Consider the following 17,579-nt stretch of genomic DNA (forward strand, 5'->3'; position numbering starts at 1 on the left):
TGCAAACAAATTGCTTTCTAGACTCCTCCAGATATTAAACTGTCTCCCCAAATACGAATTTGAACAACAATACCACTAATATTTAAGAAAATTGCATATAAATCTGTCTTTGTGCTCTTGCATACCTTTGCTTTTGTCAGACCTTCGCCGTTTTTATCATGTGCATCTTATAGTAAATTTTGTTTTGATGATTTTAAACAATAGATTCATGTTCCAATATCTCTTTGAATATAAAACAAACATGGATAATTACAATTACTGATATTTTAGAATAATTGTTAAGACTTTCGTACACACTGTCGTTTTCACTCATTTTTCAAAATATAGGGTGACCTTTGGGTACTAAGCTTTTTTACGGTCAAACGTTTCTTAAAAACAGTGTAAATTACTCCCGATATGATGTCTATCAAATTTGCTATGTATCTTTAAGTCAATCATACATCATTAAATATTATTTGTTGAAATTTGGCAAACAGTACATAAGTTGTTATAATTTTTGTTGGCAAGGAGGGTACCCATTTTTGATGCCCATTATATAATTTTTTTATCATTGAAATCCACCTGCTCATTTGTCTATAAAACAGGCATCGCTTGCCGTAAATGACACATATTTCAGTGAATATTTCTTTGGGATTTTTAACAAGTTTTACAGCAGCTTTAATGTAGCCTTTATTTTCACTCTAGTTTACTGATTCTTTACCATTCATTTATAATGCAGTGTTTCGAATAGCCCTTGTTTCCCAGCTTCTCACGATGAAACTATGTGATGAAAAGTGGTCACATAAACTGTTTTAAATTCAGTAAAGATTTAATAATGAGAGAAAGTCAAGTTTAATGTCATATGATATCTGTATTGTATGTCATACAGTTCAGGACATTATTTATTGCACAGCCCTCGTATTGTTTGTATCTCCAAAAAAATGAAAGCATGTACATGTCCCGCTGTAGATTCGAACCCGCAACGTAAAAATGCACACTCCGTGAGTCTAAAAATGGTTTTAAAGGGAAAAACTAATATAATTGATTAATGCTGAAAAGCATGGCTATATGTAAAGGTTACATAAATTAGATTCAACTGCATACAGCATAGGCTTCGAGGAAGACAGCTGAAAATAATACTACAAGAAATTGGGAATCCTAACGGTATGACTGACATGCAGAATGTTTTTAATAGTTTCTTGGATATGCCAGAGCATTAAAGATTGTTGGAAACGTGGAATAAAGAAAGCTCTATATTCTTAAAAGACCCAACAAACTTGACTGCGATATATGAATGGCGACAGGCGCGGATTCAGGAAGTTTTTCCCAGGAATGAGGGGTCCACATCAAAAATATTTGTACGAACAAAAAAGTAATACACTTTCTCAATCCTGAAATGGGAGAGGACACTTTCATAGGTTTATACTGTCATTATAGGAGGAAACCCCCTGAAGGGGGGTATGATCAGATGTATTATTTGGCCAGTACATCCTCTGAAGAAATTTTTGTTCGTTTCGTTTTTTACATGTATTACTTTAAATGATGTAACTTCTAACTCACTTCACAATATCACCGATATGTTATTTTTCCGAAGCTCGACCAGATTACGATAAAAAAAGAATTCATGCAGTTTTCATTTCCATTCAATAGAATAGTCCAAGAAAAGGGCGCAAATACTTACATTTGACATTTTGGCGCGATATGATTGTGTCACCCCTTATCTAAAAGGCAAATGGACTAATTCAGTACTATAGAAACGCAGAAAAAAGGTCAAACTGACATGTCTGTATAAGAAATCGCATGAAATAAATAGCTACTAGCAAAACGCTAAAGGAAATAAATACATCAATGAATTGTTTCAACAAAATGGTTATTTTTCTGCTAATTGTTGTTGCTAAAACGCATATAACAAATTCCGATGAAAATCAGCATGCACAAAATTTTGCTGGCTAACTGTTACCTCTTAGCTTTGCACCTAGGAAATAGTGATCCTTAGTAGTGCCTGACGCCGTGACGTCAGGCAATTATCTTAAAGCTGAAAACGACCCATAAAAGGAATTTTCAGCCATATTAGATTAGTCGCAAGCTAAATCTAAAGCCCCTATATAAAGCCGCTCACTGAGTCACTGTTCAGTGTTTTCAGTCGTCACCGGTATGAGTTCGAATCTCGGTCGCGACTGAAAATAGGTAGCAACTGTTCCTTCGCCATACGATTGGCATATTAATTAATGGAGTTTATCAAATATGGATAAACCTGGTTATTTCGCGCAGCTTAGTTTTTTACATATGCTAAGATCGATAACTCCTAATCATTACGTTCATAATTCATCGGGTTCGGTGCTCAAAAATATTTGTTGAATGCGCATGTCTTCTAGAATATTCCTTTCTATTCCATAATTTGAGTGAAGCAGACGCTCAAAATTTTTAAACGATTTAATCGATCATCATCTGCAGTTTCATCTTTGAGTTGTCAAAAGTATGTTACGGGCATCGAGAGTTTCGAAGTCTAGAAGTCCCTATTCACGGACAACAACGACAAATTCTGCAGCCAGGGCCAAAAAACGAAGTGTACCTGAAACAACGCTCCCTCGACCGCATGATGTCGCCATTGTTGACCAGGCACCGATCGTGACTCAAAGTCAGACTGTGTCCACTGTCGCCTCCTTAGTTCCCCTGCAGCCCGCTAGTTCAGCTGAAGTTAATCAAGGTACAATTCAATTTGACCCTTTAGATAATTTGCCAAATCCATTTATTAGCACCGCATCACCCCTAGCAGCGCATTTGCCTCAGAAAGTGAAAGAAAAAATTTTCAATAATCAATTCATAAATTTTGGTACACTTCTCTTTCATGATCCGACCTCGACACAACAAAATCAGCTTGTGTTTGAAGATGGTGTATTTCAGGTAAAGCCTAGGCATAAGGAACAAAAAATTTCAAACCTATCACAATGGCTAGATGCTTTTGCAATTTTTGCATCAGTTTATTTAGTCAAACAGCCATCTGAAGCAATCTCATTGTTTAAGTATATGTCATTGATAAAGAGGGGGGCTGAAAAAATCAAGGGAAATTGGTTAGAATATGATATTCAGTTTAGGCTGAAAAAATCTTACAACACTGCTGTAAGTTGGGCTTCTGTTGATGCAGAGCTGTGGATGATCTATATGCATTCGTCCACTGCTCCTACTAACCCTTTATCACGCCAGCAGTCATTGCAGCCCCGCAACAAATGCTACAGTTATAATTATCAGGGCATTTGCAACAAGTCAAATTGCAATTATGTGCATAGTTGTCTAAAATGTAATGCTTTTCATCCTTTGGTGAAATGTTTCAAGGTTAATTCAACTGCTGCGTCAGACCAATCTTCATCACAGACCAATTTCAATAATCGTGCACATTTCCATTCCAGGAACCAGCGGTTCCAGTATTCAAAGGGCCAGTCGCAGTCCAATTCTGCCACATAATTGTCAGAATTTATGGGAACTTGGTCACTCACCTATTAATTGTGAAAATTTGAATCAAATATTATCTACTTACCCAAATGTTCAAGATGCTCATTGTTTGTCCTTGGGTTTCAAATTTGGGTTTTCCTTGAATTTTGATGGTCCTAGGAGGAGGGTGGAGTTTAAAAACATGAAATCTGCAATGCAGTACAGCTTTCAAATACAGGAGAAAATTGATAAGGAAGTTAAGTTAGGAAGAATAATGGGTCCATTTTTATACCCCCCAATATCTAATTTGCGATGTAATCCAATAGGTTTAGTTCCCAAAAAACAAGGTGGTTGGCGAATGATCACAAATTTGTCATATCCAACAGGTGACAGTGTTAATGACTACATAGACCCCAATTTATGTTCTGTCAGTTATTCCACTTTTGATGATGCTGTTTCTTTAATTGCGAGTAAGGGTGAGGGTGCCTTATTAGCAAAAATGGACATTTCCTGTGCATTTCGTCTGTTACCAGTTTGTCCACAGGATTTTTGTTTATTAGGCTTTCAACACTCTGGTGCATATTACATTGACAAGTGCTTACCTATGGGTTGTTCATTGTCGTGCTCTTTATTTGAGAAGTTTTCTACATTCCTTCACTGGGAATTAGCTCAGAGGTCTAAATTGAAAAGCATTATTCACTATTTAGATGATTTTTTGTTTGTAGGAAGGGCCAATTCATCTCAGTGTTTGGATTTAATGAGACAGTTTGAAGAGTTATGTTTAGACTTAGGCATTCCTTTAGCTTTTGAGAAAACAGAGGGACCTTCTACTCGTTTGAGTTTTCTAGGTTTAGGCATAGATACTATTTCCGGAACTATATTTGTTCCAGATGATAAAGTTAGGGAGTTATTGACAAAGATAAATGGAATACTTAATTCAAAAAAGGTTACTTTGAAAGAAATGCAGTCATTGGCCGGGGCGCTTGCATTTGTGGTTAAGGCATTGCCAGCTGGAAGGGCTTTTTGTTCAAGACTTTATGGTTCAATGGCAGGAGTAAAAAAATCTTTCCATTTTATAAGAATTACAGCAGAAATTAAGTTAGACTTGTTAATGTGGGTTCAATTTCTTACTGATTTTAATGGTAGGACACAATTTCCTAGTCTTGTATGGCAGGAAGATGATTCACTCCATTTTTATTCAGATAGTTCAAGTTCTCATGGTTGCGGTGTTGTGTTCGGTAAACATTGGTGTAGTCTGCATTGGCCTCATGGCTGGCCTGAGGAATGCTACAGGGATATCACTTTCCTAGAACTTGTACCTATTGTATTAAGGGTTATGATTTGGGCTGAAAGCTTAAGGAACAAAAAACTCCTACTTCATATTGACAATTTATCTTTGGTGTACATCATTAATAACAAATCATCAAAAAACAAAAGAATTATGATATTAGTCCGGATGTTAGTTCTGCAGACCCTCAAGTTTAATGTACAAATAAAAGCTCAACATATACCAGGTGTTAAAAATGAAATTGCAGATGCTATTTCTCGGTTTCAGTGGACCAGGTTTCGTCAATTGGCTCCTTGGGCAGACCCCTTTCCCTCCATGGTACCTATTCAGTTTTGGAGAGCTATTCAGGAACTGTAGCCAGTCTTCTGCAGGCCAGTGTATCTCAAAATACAGCGAATGTATACCGTCAGGGATTGCAAAGTTTTTTCAATTTTAGACAACAGTTGTCATTCCAGCAGATATGGCCCCCACCCGTTGATCACATGATTAATTTTATAGCATATCTGTCAGAGAGTAATATGGCTTTTTCTACTGTCAAATGCTATTTATCAGGAATCAGTTTCGTCATTAACTTGCATGGTTGGCAGAATCCAGTGGATTCATTTATTATTAAGAAGTTGTTAGCTGGTTACAAGAGATGTAATCCGTCTCAGGATATAAGAAAACCAATTACATTACCTTTGTTGAATAGCATTGTCAGTGTTTTGCCACATTTGTGTTTTTCTGATTTTGAAGCAGCTTTATTTCAGTCTGCTTTTGCATTGGCTTTCTTTGCATTACTAAGGGTGAGTGAAGTGGTGGCTTTGGGTGTCCAGCATATAACTGTATCTAGTGATATCATTGAAATCTTTATCAAAACATCTAAGACTGATCAAATTGGTGCGGGGGCATTTGTGCATGTGAAAAAATCAAATGATACAAATTTATTGTTTCAATCTTTGCAGAAGTTTGCTGCATTAAGTACCAATGTAAAAAGGGTGTCCTACTTTTCTCATTTAAATTCCAAACCCTTAACCGAATACCAGTTTTCGTCCATGTTAAACAAAGCTTTGCAGTTTCTGAATATACAGTCAACTCAATTTAAGACGCACTCATTTCGCATTGGGGGTGCAACCCACTTGTATACAAAAGGGTTTTCAGAGGATCATATTAAGCAGATGGGAAGGTGGCAGTCAGCAGCTTACAAATCGTACATAAGACCATGTTCGTTGTAAATTTACACTGAGTTACACTGTATATGTATTGTCATATGACACAAAGTTACAATTCAAAAAAAAAAATAAATAAATAATAATAATAAGTGTTGAATTTGCTCATCAATTTTAAATTTTATATTTAGATTCGATTTGGATCATAGGCTCGTCAATTATTCATTGGGCTCACATATATGCGAAGAATTCAAATCAAGAGAATCTTGGGCAGGAGTCTTCCAACATCTTGTGGCATGGAATTCGGGGTATGGTCTGGGAGCAATTATATCCCACAATTGAATTTTTGTTAGCTCGTAACAAGAAGCCAAAGATTATTATTATACATTGTGGGGGCAATAATATTGGTCAGGCTCACAATACATTAAGGGGTCTTCAAAAATATTACAAGTCAACTTTGGCAAATATTGCTAATTTACTTCCACAAACTTTTATAATTTGGTCACATATTTTGCCTCGAAATAATTGGATTAATTGTCTTGCAAATACAGAAGGACAAAACTGTAGACGTAGAATTAATAGTGCCTGTGCTACATTTGTGCTAAATAAGTTTCAGGGTCGGGGTGCATCAGTTAGTTATCCAGATATTAGAGCTCAATGCAAGGAATTATTTAGAAAAGATGGAGTTCATTTGTCAGATTTGGGAAACAGTATTTTTATCAATACTTTGAGGAATGCTTTGGATCATTTCATTGGTTGTAATTTTGTTTCGTCAACATTTCCTTGATGCTTGTCATGAGCCAATTGTATTTTGGTGCAATTTGTACCTTATTTTGTGTGCACAATTTGTGCTTTAAATGACTTGAGCCGATTTGGCATAATTTTGGTGCAATTTGTACCTTATTTTTTGTGCACAATTTGTGCCTTATGTGACTTAGCCGATTTGGCATAATTTCGGTGCAATTGGTACCTAATTTTGTGAGCACAATTTGTGCTTTTATTGTTACTTTGGGCTGCAAAATTGCCGCCCCAATGTTAGTTTGTGGCGGATGGGTCATGTGACTTGGTCCCTTGACCCATTTGGCATAATTTTGCAAAGAATGCTGTCTCCGGGGGGTACTGTTTTTTCCAGGCTCCTTGGATCAAGATGGTATTTCTCTTGCTTATGATTATCCATATTCATTTACCTATGCTGCCATATAATCATCATCGGCGCATACATTGTATTATATCTAATATTTTATTAAATGGCCATGACAAGCACGCCAAAACAATTATTGACTTGTTTTATTGACTATTTTTAGACATCCTTAACCTTTTACAGGGTTTATCTGATCATGTTTGTTTCTGTTGTCGCCCAAGTCCAATGTCGCGAAATAATGGAGTTTATCAAATATGGATAAACCTGGTTATTTCGCGCAGCTTAGTTTTTTACATATGCTAAGATCGATAACTCCTAATCATTACGTTCATAATTCATCGGGTTCGGTGCTCAAAAATATTTGTTGAATGCGCATGTCTTCTAGAATATTCCTTTCTATTCCATAATTTGAGTGAAGCAGACGCTCAAAATAACGTTGCTAGTCCCTCTGACTCCGGTGTTGGCAAGATAACGATTCCTCACTGTTCCATGGTAGTTAGAACCAGATAAAGGTGTAAATTCCTGTGATGGGACGTAAACTACAAACAATCGATCATTCGTCATGCAGTCTGTTTGAAGCAGCAGCAGGACATAAATGTAATGTGTCATCAGTTGAATGTATCGGCGAAAACGCAAAATAGTCGAAACTTTGGATGTAACAGGTAAGGCACACCCAACGTTATTACTCTCACGAACATCAGTCTAACAATTAATTGTCGGCTTAAATTAAAATTTAGAAAATTGGAAGTTGTACTATAATTTTAATAACCTGGGTTTTAACAATAACTTAACAAAACGTGTTACTTGACTTGTAAACCTTCGATTTTCCTCTACTTGCCTCTCGAATAGACTTACTGATGAAAACCCAGAACATGTGCTAATACTGCTGCACCTTTTCCATCTGAATGTGCCTTAAAATTATAGAGGTACTGTGAGCACTGATCTCACTTAATGACCCCCACTTACCATATGATGTTAATGGCAAAGTGCATGTGTTTTTTTTTTCAGCGACAGGAGCACCGGAAGTTAGTATAAATTGTTTTTTTTCAGATTTAAAATGTTTTGAAAAAGGATATCTCTTGTAGATGGAAAGATCACTTTTGTAAGTGAAGAGTTTTTAGCTCACCTTAGTCGAAGGCTTAGTGATCTTTTCTGATCACATTTTGTCCGTCGTCCGTCCGTCTGTTGACTTTTCACATTCTCGACTTCTTCTCAAGAACTACGGGGCAAATTTTAACCAAACTTGGTACAAAGCATCCCTGGGTAAAGGGAAGTTTAAATTGTTAAAATGAAGGGCTAAGTTCCTTCACAAGGGAAGGTAATCAAGAAAAGACAAAAATAAGGTGGGCTCATTAAAAACATCATCTTCTCAATAACCACTGGGCCAGAAAACTTGAAACTTATCTGGAAGCATTTTGGGGTGCATGTGTTGATCCTCAATTGTTCAGATCATGACCCCTGGGGGTAGGGCGGGGCCACAGTAGGAAATCAAAGTTTTACATAGAAATATATAAGAAAAAACTTTAAAAATCGCAAGAACCACTGGGCCAGAAAAGCTGAAACTTATGTGAAAGCATCCTGGGGTAGTGTAAATTCTAAATTGTTTCAGTCATCACCCCGGGGTTAGGGTGGGACCACGACAAGAAAAGTTTTACATAGAAATATATAGGAAGAAACTTTAAAATAATCTTCTCAAGAACCACTGGGCCAGAAAAGCTGAAAGTTATGTGGATGCATCCTGGGGTAGTGTAGATTCTAAACTGTTTAAATCATGAGTAGGGCAGGGCCACAAAAGGAAATTAAAGTTTTACATAGAAATATATAGGAACTAGAGCAAAGCTCGTTGCAAAGCAACGAGTAGGTCTTCCGTCCTGTTTGACCGGAAGTAAATTATATTTTTTTAAAAAGAGAAATGACGTCTTTAATGATTTAAATCTTCCAAATCTATGTTGAAAATTGCAAAAGTAAGCCATTTTTTGCTACTTCCTGTTTGACTGGAAGTGACGTCGACGGACGGAAAATTAAGTTTTATGCTTCCAGTGACAAATATTTCCCCAGAACATGTCAAAAACAGCAAAAATATGCAGTTTTGGACTACTTCCAACTTTGCTTCTTTGATGTATAACAAATTTTCAATACTTTTTGAGATATCTGGAAAAAACTTTTGGCCCTTCTAGATCCCTTAATTTAGGGATCAGCCCTTTTTCTGAGATATTATTTGAAAGATCTTTTAATTCTGCACAAAATATGTTCTATATATTTTTAAAAATATTTTTAGTTTAGAAGATAAAAAGCAAAATATAAGTAATTTTTGGCTCTTTTAAGCGTTCTAAGTTTTGACCCCTATATAGCGCCATTTTGAATAGAGAAATCGAAAAAACAAAAACCGATGTGCACAACTTCAATCCTTGTATTATCTAAAATCAGTAAAATTTTGGCTCCAGCTTTAGCCGTCTATGAGCCTTTGTCTGGAAACGAAAGCCTATAAATTTTCGTTTAAAGGGAAATAACTCAAAACTGGAAGTGACTTTTTGAAATTTTAGAAGCATTCTGATAGAGTTTAGTAACCTCTGAAAATTTAGTACCTCTGAAAATTTGAGCAAAATCAATTGAGAAGTGAGTGAGTTATGAGGCTTCAAAGTTGGCGTCTAGGAAGTAGAAGAAAAAAAAAGAACTAGAGCAAAGCTCGTTGCAAAGCAACGAGTAGGTCTTCCGTCCTGTTTGACCGGAAGTAGCTTTCATTTTTAACAAAAATGAGTAATAACGCCCAAAATGCTTTGAATCCTCTATTGCTATGTTAATTAATGCAAAAATAAGCCATTTTTGCTACTTCCGGTTTGACCGGAAATGATGACGACACACGGAAAATTAATTTTTAAGTTCCCAGAGACATGTTACCCAAAAACTTGTCAAAAACGGCAAAAATACGCGTTTTTCGACTACTTCCGGTTTGGCCGGAAGCGACGATGCTGGACGTATTTTGACGATTTCATTAGATTAAGCTTGACATTTTCAACAACTTTGCTTCTTTGATGTATAACAAATTTTCAATACTTTTTGAGATATCTGGAAAAAACTTTTGGCCCCTCTAGATCCCTTAATTTAGGGGTCAGCCCTTTTTCCAACATATCGTTCGAAAGATCTACTAATTCTGCACAAATTATGTTTTATATATTTTAACAAAATATTTTTAGTTTAGAAGATAAAAAGCAAAATATGAGTAATTTTTGGTTCTTTTAAGCGTTCTAATTTTTGACCCCTATATAGCACCATTTTGTATAGAGAAATCGAAAAACAAAAACCGATGTGCACAACTTCAATCCTTCTTTTATCTAAAATCAGTAGAATTTCTGCTCCAGCTTTAGCCGTTTCTGAGCATTTGTCTGGAAACGAAAGCCTATAAATTTTCGTTTAAAGGGAAATAACTCAAAACCGGAAGTGACTTTTTGAAATTTTAGTCACCATTCCGATAGAGTTTATAGACGTCTATAATCTCTGAAAATTTGAGCGAAATCCGTTGAGAAATGAGTGTGATATGAGGCCTCAAAGTTGCGGTCTAGGAAGCAGAAGAAGAAAAAGGATAACTAGAGCAAAGCTCGTTGCAAAGCAACGAGAAGGTCTTCCGTCCTGTTTTGACCGGAAGTGACGTCAGCAAAAAGAAAGCAATGAGCTTAGTCGTCTCCAGTCACTTTATTATTTCAATTTTGCATCAAAACCTTAAATAATAAGCTATTTTTGGCTACTTCCGGTTTGACCGGAAAGGATGTCGATGGACAGAAAATTAAGTTTTGTGCTTCTTGTGATATATGTTACCCAAAAACTTGTCAAGAACAGCAAAAATATGCATTTTCTGACTACTTCCGGTTTGACCGGAAGTGACGTCGCCGGACGCATTTTGACGACTTCATTAGATTAAGCTTGACATTTTGAACAACATTGCTTCTTCGATGTATTACAAATTCTCAATACTTTTTGAGATATCTGGAAAAAACTTTTGGCCCCTCTAGATCCCTTAATTTAGGGGTCAGCCCTTTTTTCGAGATATCATTCAAAAGATCTTGTAATTTTGCACAAATTTTGTTCTATATGTTTTAACAAAATATTTTTAGTTTAGAAGATAAAAAGCAAAATATGTGTAAATTTTCGCTCTTTTAGGCGTTCTAATTTTTGACCCCTATATAGCACCATTTTGAATAGAGAAATCGAAAAACAAAAACCACTATGCACAACTTCAATCCTTCTAATATCTAAAATCAGTAGAATTTTTGCTCCAGCTTTAGCCGTCTCTGAGCCTTTGTCTGGAAACGAAAGCCTATAAATTTTCGTTTAAAGGGAAATAACTCAAAACCGGAAGTGACTTTTTGAAATTTTAGATAGCATTCTGATAGAGTTTAGTAACGTCTATCAACTCTGAAAATTTAAGCAAAATCCATCGAGAAATGAGTGAAATATGAGGCCTCAAAGTTGGCGTCTAGGAAAAGGAAAAAAAAAGAATAATAAGAACTAGAGCCGAGCTCGTTGCAAAGCAACGAGTAGGTCTTCCGTCGGAGCTACGGACAGAGAAATGACCTTGAGTCAAGGTCATGCCACGTTCTAATATTAAAGCAATCTTTTAAGGGTAGATAACATCTTATTATGTTTTACTATTTAAGAAGGATAGTTAAGGAGTGTTTGCGACCTTGACCTTTTCAAAATGACGTAGGGTCACACCATGACACACGCTGGTGATGAGCATATCCCATTTGTTTGCTACCGTATTGACAAAACCACACATGTTTTTTCAAACAATGCATCCAGCCAAAATATCTTATCCTAAATGACCTTGAATCAAGGCCATAACACACTCTGCATGATTTAAGCCATACCTTTTTTTATAGGCCTTGTAACAGCTAATATAAATGTGTAAAAAGTTATGGTCAATTTTATAAGCAATGTTTAAATTTTGGAAAAGCCGGTTAAACTTCAGGGTCAAAGTTCATGATATACTAGTATTTGAAATGATTTTATCACAGGTTACGTACATGTGATGTTTGTGTAATATGAAAGCCCTATCTCTCCTCATTAAAAAGTTATGATCAAGCCTCAAGGTCAAGTTGTCAAAAGTCAGTGTATTTAGAAAAGAATTGTCTTAGGTAATACACAGGGATAAAATAAAAGCCCTCTCTCTTCTCATTAAAAAGGTATAACTATTGTTAATGTTTTTCAAAAGCAGGTCAAACTTCAAGGTCAAAGGGTAAAAAGTCATAGTGAATTTTGAAAGATGTTGTTACAGTTAATACATTTTTATAAAATGGAAGCTTTCAAAAGTTATGGTCAATTTAAAGTAATGTTATTTTTTTACTGTGATCTACAAGATCAAGGTCACAGGGTCATAAATCACAGTATATTTGAAAATCAGATGTCACAAACAAAGATGACACAAGTCCTATTTAAACTCATTCAATAGTTATTATCAAGTTAAAAGTTCTCGTGACAGATGGACAGACTGGCTGACGAATAAGGTTTAACGTCCCTAAAAAATAAATACATGTAATTTGAACATGATAATTTGAGAAGAACGAATAATAAAAAATAATGGAAAATATTAGAATATAAATCAGGTTTCCTACATGAGATTTCCTTAAAGACTTATTAATACATATTATTCAAGTACATGCAATACATGTTCGTTGGAGGTTCAAGACGCGGAGACCGGTCATTTCGATGAGAACATATACATCATACACAACTGTCTAGTTACGGGGTAGGTTGTGTCATAAAAGGATTAAATTCGCCTGATTCCACCTATGATTTTTTTTAAGTCTGTCTTTGCGCAGCTAGTGATTTATATTGTTTAAACAGAATTTAATTTTATAAAAAGAATTATTTTTAATGCTTGTTTTTGACATATGCTTAAATTATTTACCTAATATCAATTTGAGTTTAAATAGTAAAAAGGAATTTTTCACTCAGTATTTATCTAAGGAATTAGTGTCAATCCTCTACATCAAAGAGCGTCTGACTTGTTTGTAAATTGCGTAAATGTGTTAACTGAAATTTGAGTGAATCCCGTATGTTGTGTGAGAGAGTCAGTTTTTAGATCCGCCGTGGACTATCCCGGACGTGAACATTAGATGTACTTTGCCTGGTTCCCTTCGTATTCTCCGCCACTCTCCACCATCGGCTCATACTGCCTGAGAGAGAACGAACGACAACTCTGCATAGGAGATTGATTCTCCGCGTCGCTAGGCCTTGGCAAGGATGAGACAGGGGACCAGGCTAACATGTACTGGACATTCCGTCAAAATATATATAGTTTTACTCTGCATGGACTATTCCGAGTTACAAAAACGTTTGTGTGTGTGTCGGTGTGTGAGTTAATCGGCACAAGTTTTAGAAATTAAAACGTTTATATATAGGAAAGTTTAATGACGCATACTAATCTTTTTTTTTTCATTTATTTGACGACCTGCGAATAAAAAAATGTCGCGTATGACTATTTGTTAACATTATAATAGGTTATGAATTTATCATGGATTTCAACACCAGTCCTGACCTGTACGTACCTGAACAAACTAACCAATTGACATTCTCGGCTCTGAAGGAAAACATTCAATTTAATGTGTGGGTTACGTATATGAGAGGAAATTTTAATCTCTTTTAGTCCAATAAACACGAAAGAATTGCTTGAAATATTTGTTTGCAACTACATGGCTTTCTCAGAAACAATTTTGCATTTGTTAAAAAATTTTTCTAATTATTCATTTTTTTTCTCTCGTATTCTGAAAGCTCGGAATGTATATATTTTGGGGGCTTCTCCGTGTAAAACAGCATTTACTTAATTACAATCATGTACCCGTAAAATCGTGTCGTAGTGATATTCTTTTTATTCGAGGAAATAAAAGAAATACATTCTGTACAATACAATTATACGTTATGTATCAATTCATGCAAAACTCAAAGTTGCTTCATTTAATTTTCGATTTTCATGAGAATTGGAAAATAATGTCACTTCCACTTACAATTTACTGTGCGCATTTGCCATGTTTATTTGTATTTGCTAATTTAAACAGCATCGCAAGTTTTTTCTGATATAAAGCAATTAGAATAACTTGATATATGCCCGTATACATGTAACGATTGCAATTACTTCAAAGTGGAGGGGGTTACGGGGCCTAAAAAATCCTCGTACTACATGTGTACCTTTCCAAAAGTAGAATCATCCGTATAAATCAAAAACAAGTGGCAGTATTGATATCCCCAATTTTTTTAAATAACGAGACTATAACGTTCTTCACAAGGGGAGAATTTAACATCAATTTATGTACATGTGCAATTTAAATCACTATAAAAATTGCCAGAGTTATCATAATACCCTGTGTCACCCTTCAGTGTAAATTATCATCATAGCTTTTCATTCTATTTTCTGAAAAGCGCGCAAAGCAACTTTTACTTATTCGTCAAAGAAAGCAAACGACATTCAACACTTTTAAAATTAAAAAACCTTTATATTTATGTTCAACGGTAAACCTTTATATATGTGTATATTCTTGCATTGCTATATTCATATTTGGTATGATCAAATTATACTTGCAAAAATCAAAGAGCGTTAATGTTGACCTCACGAATGTATACAGTTCACTGCGCGAAATATAAACAGCATTTTCATAACTTTTTGATAACATGTACACACACAACACGCACTTGTTACACACAATTTTACAGGCGTTTTCTGCAGGAAAATTCACGGATGCATGAATTGAATGACAATTAATTAGTTTATGCTTGAATTTATTTTAAATATAATGTTACATTGAATATTAATACTTAAAAAGTATTTTTCCTCTCTCCCAAATTGTTCCACACATTAACATGTAATGAAAGTTGGCGCTTTGGTTTCAATAATTTCCTATAGACTAATATATAGCTGGAGAATATTTTAAAAACTTATTTAAACAAAGTTATTAATAATAATAATATTATTATTTTGAATTGTTCAGACCATTAATTAAATTTTGATGTTATATACGTGTTATACGACACATAGAATTTTTTCACCCGTATAAAATCATTTCTTTAAAGGTTTTAAAGTTTTCTGGTCATTTAATAAACAAATTGATCAAAATAACGTTTGGGTGAACTAAGATGTTAAAGAATTCATTGTATTTTATAACCCTTGAAATATTTTTATCTGAGTGATAGTTAAACAAAAACTTATGCCATAACGTCTTACAGGTCCCTAAAACTTATCTCATATAAGATTACAGCCAGCCCCTTTTGTTATGATGTCAAAATACATCTTAAAATTATGCACAATATTTGTCAAAATTCATTAACAAATTATTTTTAATTTAAAATATACATATGGAAATATATGTCAATTTTTGCGCTTTGCATGATAATCTCATTTTTGATCTCTCTCTAGCATATTTTTGAGGGCAGAACTTCGAAAATGAAAAAGCGATGTGCACAACTTCAGTGTAAAATTTATGTTTTTTTTGAATTCAGTAGAATTTCCCCAAAACCATTTATATATGACAACTTACATATATCGAAGCCTCACAACGTTTACTGGAGAGATCAAGTTTGTTCACAAAAGGGGTTATGTCTCTATTCGGAAGAGAATTTTTGAAAATTTTGAAAAATTCTAGAATATATTGTAACTCAAAATCCTTAGTGGTAAACAAGCCGAAATAGTGGAACTTGCTTATCAAGTTCGGAGGAAAAAAAAAGAATAATAGGAATAATCTTAACCAAGAGACAACTTTGAGCGGAAGACCTTAATAATCTTAATCATGGATGGCAATAAACCTCAGCAACATGGCATTTAATTTCACAATAATTGGATCCTCGATTTGTTCGATTCATAAATGATGGACTTTTGTTATCGAAATAATGATGCTCAATCAGCAAAGTTCGTTAGAAACTGGAAAAATTCTTCAGGTGTGGGAATAGCAAAACGCTCCAATTAATTAAACAGTTTTGTAAGTATATCCTTATGTATAGTGTCAACTTAATTCAAGACAAGCTAATTCAGAGATTCTGCATCCACCGCTAGGAATTGAAAATGGAGAGATGCATGAGAGGGGCACATTTTCGCGATTCGTGGTTTCGCAATGATCATTTTATACATATTTTATGCTATATATTTAAAACATATTTCATGAGCACTAGAAGATTTTGGCACAATGTTCAACACATGATTCAATGCTGCATATTTGATTTTCATTTGAGGTGATTAGTTAATGTTCACAAGTCTTCTTTCTTTCTTGTTGAAGAATACTGATACACTCTCATCAAGTATGGAGTTGAACAGTTCTTTGTTGCAGCTGTATTTGATGACCAGGATTTTGGAAATGGTCTGGGTCTTAAGGTTGGATCTTTGGCTGGTCTTTAGTAGTTTGAGTTGGTTGAAGACTCAACTTCTGCTGTACTGAAGTTAGTGGTTGAACTGCTGCAATGCTGTAGAGAGTGAACACCTATGGATACATCTGTTTCAAGCCGAGATCTTGGTGTTGTGGTGAAATGAACAGTTTATTTTACGACTTTGTTTTTGTTCAAGTATTGGCATTAATATCACGTTACTTTGACAATATCTGTGACCGTTACTGTCCATATGCCTCTTGTTTAGGCCTTCTTAGTATGAGTTGTAGTGTAGCTACCTACAACATAGGACAATCAGAAAATTATTATACATGTCTTGCTAAAGAAACCAGTACTGGTAAAGCAGCAGTGAATTGTTTGATTGTTATGAGTGAACATATCAGCGATGTTTGTTGATGATGGGAGGTGCTGCAATATCCACTTAAGCTTGCTCTCCCTGCCAGTATAAATAGGTGTTACTGCACACAGATTAATAAGAATCCAAAGGAAAGAGAATAGTCTTTTTTTCATTTTAAATGTTAGTGTTCAAATGACCTCTGAATGAACAGTTTTTGATTTAATTGTAAAAAAAAAAAAAACATATCTCATGCAGGAATGGGGAAAACATGTAGCGTCCAGCAACATATTCAAGCTTATATAAAGGGTGTTAAGAAAGTTCGTTCCACATTTTTCTGTTATTTTCGAAAAGAAATAGGATGAGAAGATATTTACAATTTGTGATATTTCATGTTTACAGAGTCCATTCTTGCTACTGATAAGGTTTTAACTGTCTTTTGTTGAATCAATGAGGGGAGGGCAGGTATTAAAACAGATTATGTCTGTTCAGAAAAATCAGGGATAACGCAAATTTGTGACATATATTAAGCTCACAGGTCAAAATATCCTTTCAAACACTACGCAAAAATTATCAAATCTGTGAAAAAAAATCAAAATGACAAACATAATCTTTTGAAAAGTGATCTATGGTTGTTATCCTTCACTCATCAGCTTGTCTGATGCAAGAAAAGCTATAAAGAAAGAAAAGTAAATTGGCCTTTATTTTCAATCAAAATGACCAGCATTTCTATCATTCAGGTGCTTTCAAGATTTTATATATATTTTCATATGCAAGAACAATCTTATAACTTCCTGTTAGAAATGAATTGCTATAAATCTAAAGCACACTCTTGTGATTTTGTCAGACTTGAAAATCCATCTCTTTAGTTAAGCACAACTTTGAAATTTTTGAAAA

At 34.8% G+C, this 17,579-nt stretch overlaps 1 protein-coding gene across 1 annotated transcript; it reads left to right on the plus strand.

Moving 5' to 3' along the window:
• The first annotated feature begins 2,457 nt into the window (after positions 1 to 2,457).
• On the plus strand, positions 2,458 to 6,631 carry LOC134281609 (uncharacterized). Its single transcript, XM_062764047.1, has 3 exons — positions 2,458 to 2,686; positions 4,964 to 5,885; positions 6,031 to 6,631. Exons 1-3 carry the CDS (start codon positions 2,458 to 2,460, stop codon positions 6,629 to 6,631), a joined length of 1,752 nt encoding a protein of 583 aa, XP_062620031.1.
• The last annotated feature ends 10,948 nt before the right edge of the window (positions 6,632 to 17,579 follow it).

Source organism: Saccostrea cucullata, unplaced genomic scaffold, assembly GCF_032062105.1.
Source record: "Saccostrea cucullata isolate Sc308-1 unplaced genomic scaffold, CSIRO_AGI_Scuc_v1 ctg5369, whole genome shotgun sequence".
In the NCBI taxonomy this organism is placed as follows: domain Eukaryota; kingdom Metazoa; phylum Mollusca; class Bivalvia; order Ostreida; family Ostreidae; genus Saccostrea; species Saccostrea cuccullata.

What these genes read in the sequence shown, in the direction of transcription:
- LOC134281609 (XM_062764047.1), top strand. Translation starts at nt 2,458, where the DNA reads ATGTTACGGGCATCGAGAGTTTCGAAGTCTAGAAGTCCCTATTCACGG. An exon ending in TTCAGCTGAAGTTAATCAAG is followed by an intron (nt 2,687 to 4,963) that starts GTACAATTCAAT and finishes TCTCGGTTTCAG; the next exon opens with TGGACCAGGTTTCGTCAATT. An exon ending in CAGTCAGCAGCTTACAAATC is followed by an intron (nt 5,886 to 6,030) that starts GTACATAAGACC and finishes TTAAATTTTATA; the next exon opens with TTTAGATTCGATTTGGATCA.